The sequence below is a fragment of the Sinocyclocheilus grahami genome, unplaced genomic scaffold (assembly GCF_001515645.1).
Source record: "Sinocyclocheilus grahami isolate Dianchi unplaced genomic scaffold, SAMN03320097.WGS_v1.1 scaffold1785.1, whole genome shotgun sequence".
Taxonomy (NCBI): domain Eukaryota; kingdom Metazoa; phylum Chordata; class Actinopteri; order Cypriniformes; family Cyprinidae; genus Sinocyclocheilus; species Sinocyclocheilus grahami.
Window position 1 is genome coordinate 111,682 of NW_015506964.1, and position 19,171 is coordinate 130,852.

General features: G+C 39.3%; 1 protein-coding gene across 1 annotated transcript in view; it reads right to left on the reverse strand.

Moving 5' to 3' along the window:
* LOC107572644 (inactive dipeptidyl peptidase 10-like) overlaps positions 1-14,334 on the reverse strand; it is a 32,383-nt gene extending 18,049 nt beyond the window's left edge. The window contains exons 1-4 of the mRNA XM_016259069.1: positions 14,215-14,334; positions 13,973-14,068; positions 10,409-10,503; positions 9,452-9,526 (exon numbers count right to left, since the gene is read on the reverse strand). Coding sequence (XP_016114555.1) covers positions 9,452-9,526; positions 10,409-10,503; positions 13,973-14,068; positions 14,215-14,317 — 369 coding nt within the window. The 5' untranslated portion in view covers positions 14,318-14,334. The remainder of the gene's footprint in view (positions 1-9,451; positions 9,527-10,408; positions 10,504-13,972; positions 14,069-14,214) is intronic.
* Positions 14,335-19,171: the final 4,837 nt, after the last annotated feature.

A 19,171-nucleotide genomic window follows, 5' to 3' on the forward strand; every position in this document is an offset into this window, starting at 1 on the left:
AATGAGTGAGGCGTTGGGGTGGAGGAGGGATGCCGGAGAACTGTCGTGGGACAGAGGTAAGTTGGCTGTGTGTATATATATATATATATACACACATATCATGCTAATTAAGTTGAACAACTAGATGAGCTCCACCTGTGCTGAATTAGTTGATTATCTGATTGTGCTCCTCCCAAACCTTGTTGAAAGAATGAAAGTCAAGATGGCACCAGGATGTTTGCCGGCTTGCCGTCGCAGTTTATCTATGTTATTTGTTTTAGTTTTCCTTGTTTGTTTTATCACTCGTACTGCTTGTTCTCCCCTGGTGTACGATCGCTTGACTCTACTGAATATTCAATCTGTGGTGTTTGGATGTTTGAGTTGCGACCCCGGAGAAGTCTGCCAGCTGCATCCTCGTTATGTGCCAGCCGCACTGAGGAAAATGTGTTACCTGCCGGGGTGTGTTACTTGTCGGGGTGCTGGGGTGCCATTCGCTCTGAGGAAAATGTGTTACCTGCCGGGGTGTCTGTGCCTGTTGAAGAAACGCAGAAGGTAATGTGGGAAGCGTGCTGGAAGCCTTGTGAGATCAAAGAAGTTTGGGAAATATCCTTTCATCTGACCTGCGTCTAAAGTGGCGGAGGCCGTTGATGTGATGCCGAACCTAAGATGCTCATACCTCGTTCCCGTCTTTCCGTCTTCATCTGTGCCAGTGCTCTGGTCCTCGCGGATGGTTTGTGCGAGGCGGTGGTCAGGCGATTGGAGAGTAAATCTCCAAAATCTTCATTTCCTGCACTATGGAAGTCCGGTAAACGATACCACTTTACACACAACTGTACCTTTTCCTGACTCCATTCCAGTGACAATGGCGTTGATTAATGCAAGGTCCCTTGCAAAGAAGTCTTTTATTTTGAATGATCTTTTTCTCTCTCATGAATTAGACTTCTTATTTGTAACTGAGACTTGGCTCAACGTCAGTGAAACGACTCCTCTCTCTGAACTTTCTCCTCCTGGTTGTAGTTTTTTTTAGTACACCCAGGTCTGTTGGCCGGGGTGGTGGTCTTGCTGTTATTTTTAAAGACAGGTTCAAATGCAGACTTTTACCTTCTAAGTCTCACTGTACGATTGAAACTCAGTTAATTATGTTTAATTCTTTTAAATCTGTGTTATGTGTTTTGATTTATAGACCCCCAAATATTCATGGGGATATTTTTCAGGAGTTTTCTGAATTTTTATCTGTTATTGTCCCTTCTTTTGACAATATTTTAATTTTGGGGGATTTCAACATACATGTTTGTTGCCCTTCGAAGCCCCTGGTTAGTGAGTTTTTAAATTTATTAGAGTCATTTGATCTTTTACAGTGTGTTTCTGGTCCAACACATGAGCGTGGTCATACTTTTGACCTTGTATTATCTTTGGGGTTTTCAGTTAGTGGGGTGAAAATTGCAGACACTGTCTTTTTTAGCCCCATGTAGTACTCAGATTATGAATGTTTCTTCTTCTATTGCTTCTCGTGCTCTTACTCCTTGTGCTGCTAGTAAATTTTCAGCAGCCTTTGGAGTTTTTCCTTTAATTAGCTTGATTGAGTCTCCCTCTACTTGTATTGGACCTGAACAGTTGGTCAATCAGTTCTACTCTACATGTTCAGATATTTTAGATCTTGTGGCTCCTTTGGAAATTAGGAATAAAAAGGTCAAGACACAGCCCTGGTTGAACAGTAATACCCGTGCTCTCAGGCAAGAGTGCAGAAGGGCCGAACGTAAATGGCTTAAAGATAAACTACAGGTTTCTTATGAGATTTTGAAGAGTTGTTTGAGTGAATACCAAAGAGCTGTTAAATTAGCTAGATCTAATTATTTTTCTGATATTATCTTATATTATGTGCTTTTTCTACTATAAACACTGTACTCCATCCTGTTGTTATGCCATTACGCTCTCCTTCTGTTGACACATGTGAAAAGTTTTTACAATTTTTCATTGATAAGACTGCTGGAATTAGATCCCAGATTTCATCTGTTACTAATGATTTTATTGTACACTCTGTCCTTCCAAATCAATTGACTTGCTTTACGCCTGTCTCTCTTCCACAGCTCAAAGAAATAATTGGTAACACTTTACAATAAGGTTCATTAGTTAAACATTAGTTAATGTATTAACTAACATGAACTAACCATGAGCAATACATTTGTTACTGTATTTACTAATCTACGCTCACGTTAGTTAATAAAATACAGATGTTAATTGTTAGTTCATGTTAGTTCACAGTGCATTAACTAATGTTAACAAGATTTTAATAATGTATTAGTAAATGTTGAAATTAACATTAACAAAGATTAATAAACGCTGTATAAGTGCAGTTCATTATTAGTTCATGTTAACTAATGTAGTTAACTAATGAACCTTATTGTAAAGTGTTACCAAATAATTGCGCACATGAAGCCCACTAGGTCTCCCTGTGATGTGATTCCTTCTTTTATTTAAAGAAGTGGTTAATTCTATTGGTACATGCATTTTAACTATTATGAATAGTAGCTTGACATTTGGTGTTGTTCCACCTAGTTTTAAACATGCAGTTATCCAGCCCCTTCTTTAAAAAAGCTGGTTTAAACTCCTCTGATATGAATAATTTTCATCCCATTTCAAAATTGCCTTTTATTTCAAAGATACTGGAGAAGATTGTGTATGCACAGCTTAATGATTTTTTGGTGAAGAACAACATTTCAGATAGATTTCAGTTAGGGTTTAGAGCCGGCCATAGTACAGAATCAGCTCTTTTGAGGGTTACTAATGATATTCTATGTGGCGCTGATTCTGGAAGTTGTGTTGTTCTGTTACTTTTAGATCTTACCGCAGCATTTGCACAGTTGATCCTAAGATTCTCATTGATCGCCTTAGAGACCATGTTGGCATTCAGGGTTTAGCCTTAGAATGGTTTTCTGCATATTTAAAAGATAGGACTTTTTCAGTCAGTCTAGGGAATTACTCTTCATCTGTTGCCCCTCTTATGTGTGGGGTTCCTCAGGGTTCAATCCTGGGACCAGGTTTGTTTTCCCTTTATATGCTCCCTCTAGGATCAATTTTTGAAAAACACTGCATTCATTATCATTTGTATGCTGATGACTCACAACTTTATTTACCATTAAAATGCAAGGATCATTTATCCATTCAATCTCTGTATGAATGTTTGGCTGAGGTTAAGTGTTGGTTGGCTAATCATTTTCTCCAACTGAATGAGAATAAGTCTGAGTTTATTTTATTTGGTAAAAATGGATGTGTGGATGATGTCACTGACTGCCTGGGGTTACTTCCTGGGTAAAATCTTTCTAGAGTGAAAAACCTTGGTGTCATTTTTGACTCAGAGCTCAAATTTGATCGTCAAATTAATGCCGTTGTTAAAAATTGTTTTTTCCATCTTAGATCTATATCTAAGTTGAAGTCTATCCTTTCTTTTGAGGACTTGGAGAAAGTTGTGCATGCTTTTGTCATCTCGTTTGGATTATTGTAATGCATTGTATCTGGGTGTGAGTCAGGTCTCTCTCTCCCGCCTGCAGCTTGTTCAGAATTCAGCAGCTAGGCTTTTAACGGGTACTAAGAAGAGAGAGCATATTACTCCTGTGCTTATTAAATTACACTGGCTTCCTGTACAATACAGGATTCATTATAAAGTGCTATTATATGTTTTTAAAGCTTTGCATGGTTTAGCACCAGAGTATATTTCTGATTTAATCAGTTTGCATCAATCCAATAGGTCTTTCCGTTCTAACGATCAATTACATCTGATGGTTCCTCGATCTCGTTTAAAATGTAAAGGTGATCGGGCCTTGTCTGTTGCTGCTCCAAGGCTTTGGAATGACCTTCCTCTGTCTGTAAAATCTTCTCCTACACTTCCTGTATTTCAGAGTGCGCTTAAAACAAATTTTGTTTTCATTAGCATTTAAAAATGTCTTGTAATTTGTTCTTTGTTGTGGTATATGTTTATAAAGTTTTATGCTTGATTTTATTTTTATATTTTTATTTAGTCTTCCTGTACAGCACTTTGGTTTCCACACCGTGGTCTTGAAAGTGCTTTATAAATAAATAAAGATGAAGTTGTTGAATGAATGAATTAAGCATTTATACAGTGCTTTATTGTGTATAGCTGTACACCCAAAGCGCTTTACAATCATGTGGGAGGGGATCTCTCCTCAACCACCACCAGTGTGCAGCATCCACCTGGATGTCCTCTGCAGTTCTATAACTCTCTGGTTCAGCTCAGCTACCAAATCTGATCTCAGAAGACTACAGAGGATAGTCCGGACTGCTGAGTGAATCACTGGTACAACCCTCTCTACTCTCCAAGAACTGTACGCAGAGAGATCTGGTCGACGCTACAGAGCACTGCGCATCTGAACGACCAGACACAGGAACAGTTTCTTCCCTCAGGCAATCCATCTCATGAACACTTGACAATAATTGTGGAACACACAACACTATTTATACACTTATATATCTAACACATACTTAGTTTACATTTCGAATTTGCACATAATATACCTGTACAATCATGGCCAAAAGTTTTGGCAGTGACATAAATTTTGTGTTTTGCAAAGTTTGCTGCTTCAGTATTTGTAGATTACTTTTCCACATGTTTCTATGGTATACTGAAAAACAATGATAAGCATATCATAAGTTGTAAAGGCTTTTATTGGCAAAAACATTTAAGTCAATATTTACAGTGCTGACCCTTATTCTTCATAACCTCTGCAATTCGCTCTGGCATGCTGGATATTAGCTTCTAGGCCAAATCCTGATTGATGGCGATCCATTCTTGCCTTATTAGTTCTCGGAGTTGATCACAATTTGTGGGCTTCTGCTTGTCCACTCGCCTTTTGAGGACTGACCGCAGGTTCTCTATGGGATTGAGATCTGGGGAGTTGCCTGGCCACGGATCCAAAATTTCAATATAATGATCTTCGAGTCACTTCTTTATCACTCTTGCTTTGTGACATGGTGCCCCATCATGCTAGAAAATACACGGATCATCACCAAACTGCTCATGGATCGTTGGAAGAAGTTGCTCTTGCAGGACGTTTTGATACCATTTTTTATTCATGGAAGTGTTTTTGGGCAGAATTATGAGAGAGCCCACTCCCTCGGTTGAAAAGCAACCCCACACATGGATGGTCTCAGGATGCTTCACTGTTGGCACAACACAGGACCCATGGTATTGTTCACCTTTTTTTCTCAGAACAATCGATTTTCCAGATGTCCCAAACAGTCGGAAGGGAGCTTCATCAGACAAAATAACTTTGCACCAGTCTTCTGCTGTCCAATCCTTGTACTTCCTGCAGAATTTCATAGGGAAGTCGTGGCCTAATGGTTAGAGAGTCGGACTCGTAACCCAAAGGTTGCGGGTCCGAGTCTCGTACCGGCAGGGATTGTAGGTGGCGGGAGTGAATGTACAGTGCTCTCGTCCACCTTCAATACCACGACTGAGGTGCCCTTGAGCAAGGCTCCGAACCCCTTAACTGCTCCCCGGGTGCCGCAGCAAAAAAAATGGCTGCCCACTGCTCCGGGTGTGAGTTCACTGCTGTGTGTGTGCACTTTGGATGGGATAAATGCAGAGCACTAATTCCGAGTATGGGTCACCATACTTGGCCACATGTCACTTCACTTTTAGAATTTCAGTCTGTCCTTGACGTTTTTCTTGGAGTGAAGTGGCTTCTTTGCTGCCCTTCTTGACACCAGGCTCAGTACTAGGGTGGTTAGACCTGATTCAGCATGTGAATTTCAGTCTGTCCTTGACGTTTTTCTTGGAGTGAAGTGGCTTCTTTGCTGCCCTTCTTGACACCAGGCCATTGTCCAAAAGTCTTGGCCTCACTGTGTGTGCAGATGCTCTCACACCAACCTGCTGCCATTCCTGAGCAAGCTCTGCACTGCTGGAGACACGATTCCGTTGATGACTCCTCAGGAGGAGACGGTCCTGTTCTGTAGCTGACTCCTCAGGAGGAGACAGTCCTGGGACGTCCTGAAGACTTCTTTACTGCAGTCCAACCTCTCTCCTTGAAGTTCTTGATGATCCGGTAAATGGTTCTTTCAGATGCAATATCCTTTGTAGCAATTTCCTTGCATGTGAGGCCATTTTGATGCAAAGCGATGATGGCTGCATGTGTTTCTTTGGAGGTAACCATTGCTAACAAGAACAGAATGATTGGAAGCGCTTCTTCCCTCCTTTGATAGCAATCAGGCTACTCTCACAATCTAATTGGTATGATAGTGATTAACCTGACTAGTACTCATTCACACTTTCACATGTGCTGCTGATATGATTAGTCAATTAATGTTAGCTGGTCATTTTGTGTCAGGATCAAAAAACAGTGACTTTTTTTTTTTTTTGTGAAATTTTCATTTTTTTGCCAATGAAGCGTTTAGCAATTATTTCAAATGCATCTGATCACTCTACACAATAATATAGAAACAATGTGAATGAACACAACAACAGCTTAAGAAGCAAAGTTTGCAAAACACAAAATTTATGTCACTGCCAAAACTTTTGGTCACGACTGTACATGCAAACCTGTCTATTGTACTATACCTGTACATACAATTGTCAGTCTGTATATTGTTTTTCCCTATTTACTTGTTCTATTTTTATTCTTTTATTATCTGTATTTTTGTCCTGTCACTGTCATTCTGTTGCACTGTGGAAGCTTCTGGGCCAGTGGAGGGAATTTGGCCAGGACACCGGGGTTACACCCTACTCTTTACGAGAAGTGCCATGGGATTTTTAATGACCACAGAGAGTCAGGACCTCGGTTTAATGTCTCATCCGAAGAACAGATTCGGATAAACTCACTTAATTTTGACTTGTTTTTTCTGAAAACAAGAAAATAATTTTTACTTGTCTAGAAAATCCTTCTTGATTTAAGAATTTTTAGATATTAGCTTGCAAGCTTTCTCTCCAAGGGTGTTTGAGCACCTAGTGTTATGGCTGCTGCTTACATCAGGCTTTGATATTGGGAGCCTCTGGTCATATACAGTGCTCGCTATCCTACTGTAGGACTGACACTGATTGGGGATCTGCTTAGTATAGCCATCTGAGGGTGGTTATATTCCAGCCATTGTTATGGCAGGATGGGCTTACTTGAATACTAGCTGTATGATAGAGCACTTAAGCTCCAGCTAGACATTGGGATCGAGTGTTCAGCCTTCTGTAAGGCGGCCTTGATGAACTGTTGAAGTGTTGTTAGGCTTCCTCTCGTTTATGGGAGTCATTCTGCTGAAGCCTCCGCTCTCTAGATTAGAGCAGAGCTCCACTTAGACAGTACTATTAGCACATAGGCTGTGTCTTACCTAGACAGTGCTGTCTCCCTTGCTAGGGTTGTAAGTGGACATCCCACTTTTTGTGGTCTAGGTAGTAGTGTTGTGACGGTGAGGAAATTTTCCCACCGGTTAATCGACGTGTGACAACACCGGTAATGCTGGTATCACCGCGGGGGCGGGGCTTTTCCTCGCTTTTAAATAGCTTGTAAAAGTGGCATGCCCATTTTACTTTCACTTTCAAATAGCGGCAATTCGGAGTAAAGCAATTGTTCTTAGTTTTTAGTTCGTTTGAATTTTCCCTCTTTTCCTCGCTTTCCTTCGCTTTTCTTCGCTTTTAAATAGCTTGTAAAAGTGGCATGCCCATTTTACTTTCACTTTCAAATAGCGGCAATTCGGAGTAAAGCAATTGTTCTTAGTTTTTAGTTCGTTTGAATTTTCCCTCTTTTCCTCGCTTTCCTTCGCTTTTCTTCGCTTTTAAATAGCTTGTAAAAGTGGCATGCCCATTTTACTTTCACTTTCAAATAGCGGCAATTCGGAGTAAAGCAATTGTTCTTAGTTTTTAGTTCGTTTGAATTTTCCCTCTTTTCCTCGCTTTCCTTCGCTTTTCTTCGCTTTTAAATAGCTTAAATGCGCCGTGTGCATTTTTGAATTAGTGGCAGTTCGGCGTCAATTACTTGAATGCAACAACAAAATACAACGTCAAACTCACTTTAGCCTATATATAAAACATAGAACTTTAATTAACAAAACAAATAAAATACACCATGCTATAGGGCAAGCTATGCCTAATATAAAATAACAAATAACTTACATAAAGTTAATAGGTATACAAAACTGGAAATAAGTAAACATGTATAATATATAACCAAATATATAAGAAACGTAGAACGTTTATTAGCAAAACAAATGTCAAATAAAATAAATAAATGACAGTTTAAATAAAGTAAAAATCAGCAAACAATGTGGAACCAATTAAATAAGAAATGAATGTTTAAAAAAACTTCCAAAATCACCTTAGATAAACAGCAAAAGTCAACAGGCTTTTCAAAATCCAAAATATTGCCAAACAGGTGATTTTGTATCTAGTTTCGAAACTAAATCATCCGCGATCATCTTGTCTGTCTCACCTCACTCTTCTTGTCAGTCTCCTCACTGGAGAAATGAACTCTGATTTGTGATGCGACTGTCGTTCGGCACGCTATATTGAGCAGCCGCGTTCAGTTTTGAATTGTAGTGTCTGTTCTTTAACTGAACTAAATGATTTTTATTTCTATAAAAAATCAAAACGATGGTTGGGGTTCGGTGACGCGGTGGGAAAGTGACGTAACCGGTGTTGCGGCTTAACACCGGTATCACCGTCAGCACCGTCTATCGCGGCAAGCCTACTGGGTAGTCCAGTCGGTCCCCTTCTGTTAGCACTTCCTAGGTATATAGCTATCTGAGGATATCTATGTGCTAGCTCAGTGACTGCTTGCCTTCTTAAGGTTTTTAAGTAGCTGTCTTCCTGAGCTCTTGCCTAGACAGTGCTATCTCTGCTGCTAGGGTCGTAAGTAGATAGGTCATTCCCTGGTCTGGGCAGGATATCTGTGTTATAGCTGAGATTGTTAGTAGCAATTTTTGAGCTTCTCTATGCTTCCAGCCTCTTCGGTGGTCTTATTATCCTGGCTACTATTGCTCACATAGCATAGCTATCCGAGGATGGTTGTGTTCCTACGTCACGGGCCACGTGGACCAATAGGATTGGCGTTATTTTACACAGGCTTCAGACACCGGTCATGCTGGCAGCATACCCCAAAGTGTCCCCTAGAGGGGGACACAGCGTCTCATTACCACTCGGGGAACCATGGTTACATGCATAACCCAAGGCGTTTTTCTAGGAAAATCCAAAGGCTGTGACATAAAACAATCATAACAGTTAGGGTTAGGCTGTTAATTAGGTTATGACCTGTTATCTGTTAATGACATTTGGTCTCTTGTGTGTTATATATCTCTGTTTTGGACAACATTTGCTCGCGTGCCTGTTGCGAGTGTGAATAAACACAAGCTCACGGTAACTGGCTGCAGTTCATTTATGGGCCGCCAGTGTCAATAATAACAGGTTTTCTGATTCTGACATACTGTACCTTTAACTATTAAAAAGAACACATCTGTTATTGCAGAAAGCAGCACATACCTGTTTGACATTGTAGGCGAAAAGCACATACTTCATGTCTGGGCTTATGGAGTACCTGGTGGCTTTGAAAGTATCCTGGAAAAACATGAATGATGTTATCCTCATTACTGCATTCATATCCCATAAACTACAGACTGCGCTTCAACGTTTCTGCTGGGAACATCTCATTATGAAAACCTTAAGGCCTCATATCATGAAAACAATTAAACTTTCTTGATCTTTAGAGATAAAAGTTAATTGTACTATAAAAGCAGTTCTGTGGTCTTGAATTTATGAATTATTATGTAAACTGTTGACAGGGTCATTGGTGTAAATTCAGCTATCATTTTGTCTTGTGGACTGAAAACATCGGTTAGGTGAAATAGATTATTCAGGGCACTACTAAATAAACAAACTCACACCATTTTTGATGCCACTTATTTTATTAATGATTAACATTCTGCAAATTGCATTAGGCGTATGTAAACGCATGTTCAGGTTTTACTCACGAATGTGGAGTTCTTCAGCACGATCTCGGTCTCATTCGTGAGGATGTTGAACCTGATCACATGACCATGATGATTTCTGTAGATGACCTCAGATTCTGGCAAAGAGTGAAAGAGGAGAAAGAGAATATATAATAGCAAATCGTGTTTGTAAGGTTTTGAAGAGCATTCACATCTCACAGCAATGCAGGATCAAACGCACCTTTTGGTCAAAGTGCTCATCTTGGTGATTTATTCATGTAAACACAGTCAGCAATGTGTAAATGAATGCACACACACATCTGATTGGTCAAAATCCATCTGTGTATTATTAGATTTTGTGTGGACTGAAAACATCGGTTAGGTGAAATAGATTATTCAGGGCACTACTAAATAAACAAACTCACACCATTTTTGATGCCACTTATTTTATTGATTAACATTCTGCAAATTGCATTAGGCGTATGTAAACGCATGTTCAGGTTTTACTCACGAATGTGGAGTTCTTCAGCACGATCTCGGTCTCATTCGTGAGGATGTTGAACCTGATCACATGACCATGATGATTTCTGTAGATGACCTCAGATTCTGGCAAAGAGTGAAAGAGGAGAAAGAGAATATATAATAGCAAATCGTGTTTGTAAGGTTTTGAAGAGCATTCACATCTCACAGCAATGCAGGATCAAACGCACCTTTTGGTCAAAGTGCTCATCTTGGTGATTTATTCATGTAAACACAGTCAGCAATGTGTAAATGAATGCAAACACACATCTGATTGGTCAAAATCCATCTGTGTATTATTAGATTTTACAGTCTAAATGCAGCTAACAGACCAGCTGCTGCTTGTCATTTATTTGCTAAGTCCTATTTATTTCAAAACGAGTTCCCCTTTCTTTCCTGCATTTGACCTGCACTCTCGCTCGTGTCCGATCTATCTTCTGACGGATAAACAAGCAGGGCTGCTCATCTGTTTCACGTCAGGTTATTCACATTTATGAGCTGCATGATGGCTGTGAAGGTACATTTTCAGTCTGAGAGTCATGCGGAGCTGCTATTGACTGCAGTGAGGAAAAGCAGATGGTGAAACATTAATAAAGCTCTCAGTTCACTCTCAAACCGGAACAAAACTCTGAGTGCTGAAAGCAGAAAGTATCTGGATAACTGACTAATGGAATAATTCAAAAGTTACAGACACAAAATAAAACCAAATAAATAAAAAAAATACAGCAGATATAATTATACTAGATTTTTTAAAATTAACATATGATAAAAAATTAACAACAAAAAAATTCAGGTAAAATCTTACTAAAGTCCCTGAGTGAGTGTACTACATTAAAAAGTTTTCTACTTGCATTAAATACCGGGACAGTCCAATAAAATATGGATGAAGGGCTGCTAAGAATAATGCTGATTAATGCATTTACAGCACAAACATTTGTCTAAAAGGCTCAAACAGATGATTGATCTGATGTGTAACGGCACAAACAACTCGACTCAAAGAGCTCCAGGACGCAGCACAACATACACAAGTAAGAGCTGAATTCAGCGAGAGGTTTGTCTAGAAGATCCAGAGGAGCGTCAGTCAGAGGACAGTCTCTGTTCAACAGCAGCACAGCATTCATGAGACGGGAGAAAAGCTGCTGTGAAATATTTATTCTGTTCTTCTCTGCAGATGAGATGCGTTGACTCGTTCTGAAGGTCACGTGCTGAGCTTACACACAAACGCTCGCTAGAGGACGATCTACACACTCAGAGTTATGTCAGATTGAGCTGCATCACATCCACGGCTGAGAACACTGAAGAACAGAGCTAAGCTGAAGTCTGGAGTGACTGATAAACACAGATCTGTATGGAAGAGAAGCAGGAGCTGAAGGATTCACTTCATCACACACAGACACACACACACACACACACACACACACACACACACACACACACACACACACACACACTCACACACGCTGATAAACACAGATCTGTCTGGAAGAGAAGCAGGAGCTGAAGGATTCACTGCATCACACACTCACAATGAAATATTCATGCTGCTGCTGCCAGGGTAAGACCTGAGATCCCCCTCCCCCGTCCTGTTACCATAGCAACTACCACATCCACCACACAGACATACACACACACACACTCACACACACACACACACACACACACACACACACTCACACACACACACAAACGTGCACACTCACACAGACGCTCACACGCGCACACACACACTCACACGCTCACACTCACACTCACGCACACACACACACACACACACACACACTAGTCTCAGTAAACTACTAGTTTAGCAGTTTTATACTACAAGTATACTCGTACGTTTTCTTTAAGTGAACTTTACATCATACTCTAAGTATGCTACTACGTCCCTATTTAGGTATGAATTTGTATATATTTTGTTACAGGAATATCTGAACATACAAACATCAAAAGAACAGAGTATCTGCTTGTAAACAAATACATTTTATTCTAGCGTCATGCATTCTTTTTTTAAACACTTGAATGTGGATAAGTTTCAAAAATAAAGAAATAAACAACATTTTGAACAAAAAGCTGAAAAAAGACTATGAATTGAATTAAGAATGATAATCAAAATGTAGATAAAGTCGATCAACACCCCAAAGCTTGACAGTTATTATCACCTCTTCATTGGTGGACATTTTATTCCATAACGTTACACAGTTTTGATGCTGTTTTATGTCTGATGATCGTGTTAGATTACATGTGGAAGCATCTGTTGTTTCGGTTTCTTCTTCACTTGTGTTTTTTGGATATTCTGTACAGAAGATGTGTATTAGCGCCCCCTACGGTATAACAATGACAACACGGATTCTAGGAACACAAGTATAGCTCAAATATATTTAGACTTTTTCTAAGTATAAGTCAAGTATACTTAAATGTCATTTTAAGCCCATTTCTGAGAAGTACATAAAACGTAGACTGAAAGTATACTTTCCTATTTTTAGTTTAAAGGAAGTATACTAATAACACACTTGAATAAACTTCTTTTTCGTAAGGGGAGACAAGAAAAATACGGGAAAATGACAAATGTCAAATCGTTGTGCTCCTGCTCAGTGTCCTGCGGGAAGCTTCACATTAACGAGTCAGGATGTGACCTCACCGAAACAGATGGCATTTCAAATGTGATGCTTTCCATATAAATGTATATTAGACCTGATATTAAATGATGGCTCACAATCCAGATAACTGAGCTCTGATCAGATCTGCACACGATAATGTCCAGAGCTGCTGCAGTGTGCATCTGACTGACCGGTTGTTCAGGTTGATGCCTGTGCTTCTGATGAAGAACCAGACACTGGATCTGGCTTTAAATCTTCTGAGGTCATTCAGGCGGGGCTTAGCTTAAGCCAGGACTAGGCCATAGTTCAATTAGGATTTTAAAGTCATTTTTATAAACATGCCTTAGAAAAAACATTACTGGAGTGCATCTTGAGACAAAACAAGGGCACTGACATATTTCAAGATCAATCAGTGCAAGTTTCTTTCAGTTGAAACAGCTCAGACTTACATTTTAGTCTGGGACTAGGCTTAAGCTTTGCCTGTGAAACCAGGGGTCAGAGTTTTAAGGGTTTTGCACTTTGAAGGGAAACTAAATATCCAGCACAACTGAAGTGCTGCTTTGTTTTCTGCCTGTGAAATCATCTGCATTTACCACTTTAGATGGGCAGCATTTCTGATCACCAAGTCTACACACATTTCCACTCATTTCTACACAGTCAGTAATGACACTGCGGCTGGGCAACTGCTTAAATTGCCGGTCTATATTTGCGGTCTCAATCATTTCAGATAAACCTGAAGAGCAGCAACAAAACAACTTTAGATGGAGATTTACGTGTCGGTCAGTGCGTTTCTTGTTTAAACGGCTGGTTTTATAATGTTTACTGCTCAGCGTCTGCAGTCGTGATCAATCATCCTGTGCGATCAGCTGTGCTTAAGAGCTCATGACGGTGTACAGATGATTAATGAATGAGATCCATTAGAAATGAATGGCGCGAGTGACTTTGTGGTTGTATCGTCTTACCGTTGATCCAGCACGCTTCAGGGTCGTGTACGTAGAAATCTGTGCTGAAAAGATCCTCCACCATCAGCTTGGTGTCACTGCTGGGCTGCGTATCCACTGTCACACAAACAGACAGACAAGAGCGTGGGGTCAGAAACAGAGACGCTGAAGGCCTCACGCGTCACGTAACAAACGCTCCAGACTTTAGCAATGCAGAAATCTGCCAGACTGATTCCAGGAAGGAACTTCAGGAGCTGCAGTACCTGGAGTGAGGAGGATCACAGACAAGGTGATGAGAGAACAGACCGCCAGAATGACCAGCAGAGCGATGGCGATCCCCTTCCAGTTCCTCTGAGGAGCACTCATGCCCGCCAGGTCCTTCAGAAACACAAGCACACACAAACACCTCAGTTCTTCAGCTGCACAGAAGTCACAGCAGGAATCTAGGAATAATAAAGGTTTCATTTGAGTTCATTTGTACTTGATGATAGACGAGTCTAAATGATCTGAGTAACAGAAGCACGACTCATATGAGGCAGTTATGATTTCTGTCAGAATGGACAAAGGCTTTCTGCTCCAACACTTCAGTCATTCATCAACCTCTCAAACCTTCACCTTCACGAAGGACTAGAAACACTGTACAGGAGCGTTTCTGCTCACTGATGAAAACTAATGTCTCCCACGTTTATCCTGGTATAGAGACTGAAACGACTCGGAGATCTCGTCAGACCTCCACACGGACATCTGCAGTGAATGTGATAAAACAATAATACAGACAGTGAAATTCAAGATCAGAGTGACCAAAAGAAAGCTCTGGTCCAGTTTAGAAGAGCAAACCGACCTTGATTTAAAGGACAGTCATATTTAGATCTTGTATATTATGTCTTCAGTCAATGATAATCGCTGTCCTTTCAGAGGATCATAAATCACTGAAATACTGCAACGGTCAAAGTCACCAAACACTTCCACATTACAGCTCTCTGCAGATCGCATGAAAGGGTTAAAGATGTGATGATTTGCTGCAACTTCAGAGAGCAATAATAGGAAAATAAAACAAGGAACTGATGAAAATGAACTCCTCAAACCTTGGCTGTGAGCGTGAGACCGAGAGAGCGTGCCGCTATTTTTAGTGAGGTGACACGTGAAACTGCTCGCTTTGACCTCACTGAGGACACGTTTAGGACGTCAGAGGACGAACAGATTCATCCTTCATCTCTCAACACGAGCGGCGGATCTCGCTCCTTCACACGCCATCAAACACCACAATCGATGGTGTTTCCTAACAGAAGACACCATAAAAAACGTCAGCAATGTCACTGTGCAAAAATACTCCTAAAGTCTATATATAAAGGTCTTCACTGTAGTACTTTTCCATTGTAAATTTGTATGACCATTTTCAATGTAAAACTGTATGATTCTTCTGCTCATATTTTTAAATATCCCCAGGTTTGTTAATGTTTTTGATCGTATCTGAGCATCATTTTTGTGCAAACAACACTCTAGCATCAAGTTTTGCCTCAGAAAATGTTTAATGTCTAGTTTATTCTTGTTTTTCCAGAAATAGTTGAGAGGAAGATGATACTACAGATTATTTTTTTTAAATCCCTATATTTGTTAATGGTTTTTGAACATTTTTAAGCATCACTTTTACTAGTTTTTACAGTGATTTGAACAAACACCCTAGTATTAGTTTTGCATGAGAAAATGTTTAATGTAGTCTCTTTTTTTATTTTTCCTTTATCAGAAATATTTTTCCAAAAATATCCCAAGTTTGTTAAATTAAATTAAATTAAATTTTATTTTATTTTATTTTATTTTATTTTAGACAGACAGACAGACTGATAGACAGACAGATAGACAGACTGATAGACAGACAGATAGACAGATGATAGACAGACAGACAGACTGATAGACAGACAGACTGATGAATAGACAGACAGACTGATGAATAGACAGACAGATTATAGACAGATAGACAAATGATAGACAGACAGACAGACTGATGATAGACAGATAGACAGACTGATGATAGACAGATAGACAGATGATAGACAGATGATAGACTGATAGACAGACAAACTGATGATAGACAGATAGACAGACTGATAGACAGACAGATAGACTGATGTTAGACAGATAGACAGATAGACAGACTGATGATAGACAGATAGACAGACAGACAGACTGACAGACAGATAGACAGACTGATAGACAGACAGATAGACAGATGATAGACAGACTGATGATAGACAGATAGACAGATGATAGACAGATAGATAGACAGACAGACAGACTGATAGACAGACAGACTGATGATAGACAGATAGACAGACAGACAGACTGACAGACAGATAGACAGACTGATAGACAGACAGATAGACAGATGATAGACAGACTGATGATAGACAGATAGACAGATGATAGACAGATAGACAGACTGATGATAGACAGACTGATAGACAGACAGACAGACTGATAGACAGACAGATAGACAGACTGATGATAGACAGATAGACAGATGATAGATAGACAGATGATAGACAGACAGACAGACTGATGATAGACAGACAGACAGACTGATGATAGACACTGGAGACAGCGCAGATATCTAATCAGTCCTGCCTCCTCACTGACACCTGAATCACATTCATCACTCCGAACTAACGAGAACTCAACACTGTTCCGAGAACAAGAGCTAAACTATCTGCTCATCATCACTGATATGGCAAGCCGTTTGGACTTTTATTCATTCTCAGGATATGAATTCTTGATATCAACAATTAAATTGTTTCTATATCAATATCATTTCTGATATCTAAAATGGCTTTCTTACTAGTAACGATCACATTCATGATATCAGAAACATTGTGACTAGTGACAATCGCATTATTGATATCAAAAATGAAAATTTTTACTAGTAGCAATTTAAATGTTGATATCAAGAATAGACAAGAATAGTAACCACGTGATTACTGATATCAAAAATAAAGGTTTTTACTAGTAAGAATTGTATTTCTGATATGTGAAATTGTCATTTCAACTAGTAAGAAATCAATTTGTGATATCAACAATTAAATTTGAATGGCAGCCTATGGTGACATTTAACTAGTGAAAATACAATTACAGATATCAAGAATTATAGTTTTTACTTGTTGAAATCCAAATCCTGATATCAAGAATGAGCATTTTAACTAGTGGAAACTGAATTGTTGATATCAAGAATTCATTTGGACTTTTATTCATTCTCAGGATATGAATTCTTGATATCAACAATTAAATTGTTTCTATATCAATATCATTTCTGATATCTAAAATGGCTTTCTTACTAGTAACGATCACATTCATGATATCAGAAACATTGTGACTAGTGACAATCGCATTATTGATATCAAAAATTAAAATTTTTACTAGTAGCAATTTAAATGTTGATATCAAGAATAGACAAGAATAGTAACCACGTGATTACTGATATCAAAAATAAAGGTTTTTACTAGTAAGAATTGTATTTCTGATATGTGAAATTGTCATTTCAACTAGTAAGAAATCAATTTGTGATATCAACAATTAAATTTGAATGGCAGCCTATGGTGACATTTAACTAGTGAAAATACAATTACAGATATCAAGAATTATAGTTTTTACTAGTTGAAAAGTAATTGTTGATATCAAGAATTCATATCCTGTGAAGGAATAAAAGTCAAAACGGCTTGCCATATCAGTGCATCTGTGATTACGATCAATAAAACCTTACAGACGTGACTCCACAAACACCACTGTCTCATATATTTCAGAACGTGCTGACGAGGTGAGAGTTTCTGATTCTCAGACATCTTGAGTTTTTGGAAATGGTTTATTGATATAAATACTTCTCATATCGAAGCCACATTCACACTGCAGCTGTCATGAATTTACCGAGCGCTTCATCTCCTTCTGTACAGACAGATTGGCAGGAATAAAAGTCAAAACGGCTTGCCATATCAGTGCATCTGTGATTACGATCAATAAAACCTTACAGACGTGACTCCACAAACACCACTGTCTCGTATATTTCAGAACGTGCTGACGAGGTGAGAGTTTCTGATTCTCAGACATCTTGAGTTTTTGGAAATGGTTTATTGATATAAATACTTCTCATATCGAAGCCACATTCACACTGCAGCTGTCATGAATTTACCGAGCGCTTCATCTCCTTCTGTACAGACAGATTGGTCGTTTATGTGTATTACAACCAAATGCAAAAAAAACAGGTTGTCAACATATATTAAATCTGAAGTTTCCATTGTGTGGTTGGCATTTATGGAACTGTCCACTCTGAACTAAAGGTAATAAATTGTGCCCAAAATATTGACAAACCTCTAGAAATGCACAACATTAACATTTGCAGTTAAAACCTAAGAAAAATTTAAATGTCATGTGAACAATTTCTCTCTAAATAGATATTAAATTAGAGAATAATTAGGAACACTGCAGTTGAAATCTGCATTAGAGAGAAGAAGACAGGAGGAAAAACCTTGACTTTCCAGAAACTGTTTTCCAGAACTGTTAAAAGCGAGTTGACTGTGAGTTTTGCTTAATACCAGTTTTCTGTTGCTGTCATTTAGAGTAAATATCTGCTAGTAGAGAGGATTCATTCATTCACTGCTTATTTTATTTAAAAAGATTATGCTGATTGTGCATCTTGTTTGCTATTGGCTGTAAAAGAAAAAATACTTTTTGCTTTTTTACGCTTAAGTGGCAAACTGTACCACACTTAGTTTCGATTTTGAGCCATTTTCGTGCTATAGTCTCTCATTGCTGGGCATCACCAGAACTGCACTCCACTGGTTTGAGTCTTACTTCACTGGTAGGTCCTTCAGGGTGGCCTGGGGAGGGGAGGTATCCAAAGCACACCAACTGGTCACTGGGGTTCCTCAGGGCTCAGTTCTAGGACCGCTCCTCTTCTCCATATACACTACATCACTGGGTCCCATCATACAGGCACATGGCTTCTTCTAACATTGCTATGCTGATGACACACAGGTCTGTCTCTCATTTCAACCAGATGATCCAACGGTAGCTGCACGGATCTCAGGTTGCCTGGTGGACATCTCGGCATGGAACATCACCTACAGCTCAACCTGGCAAAGACTGAGCTTCTCATCTTCCCAGCAACTCCTTCAGTACAGCACCAGTTTACCATCCATCTGGGCTAATCAACAATAATCCCATTGAGTTCAGCTA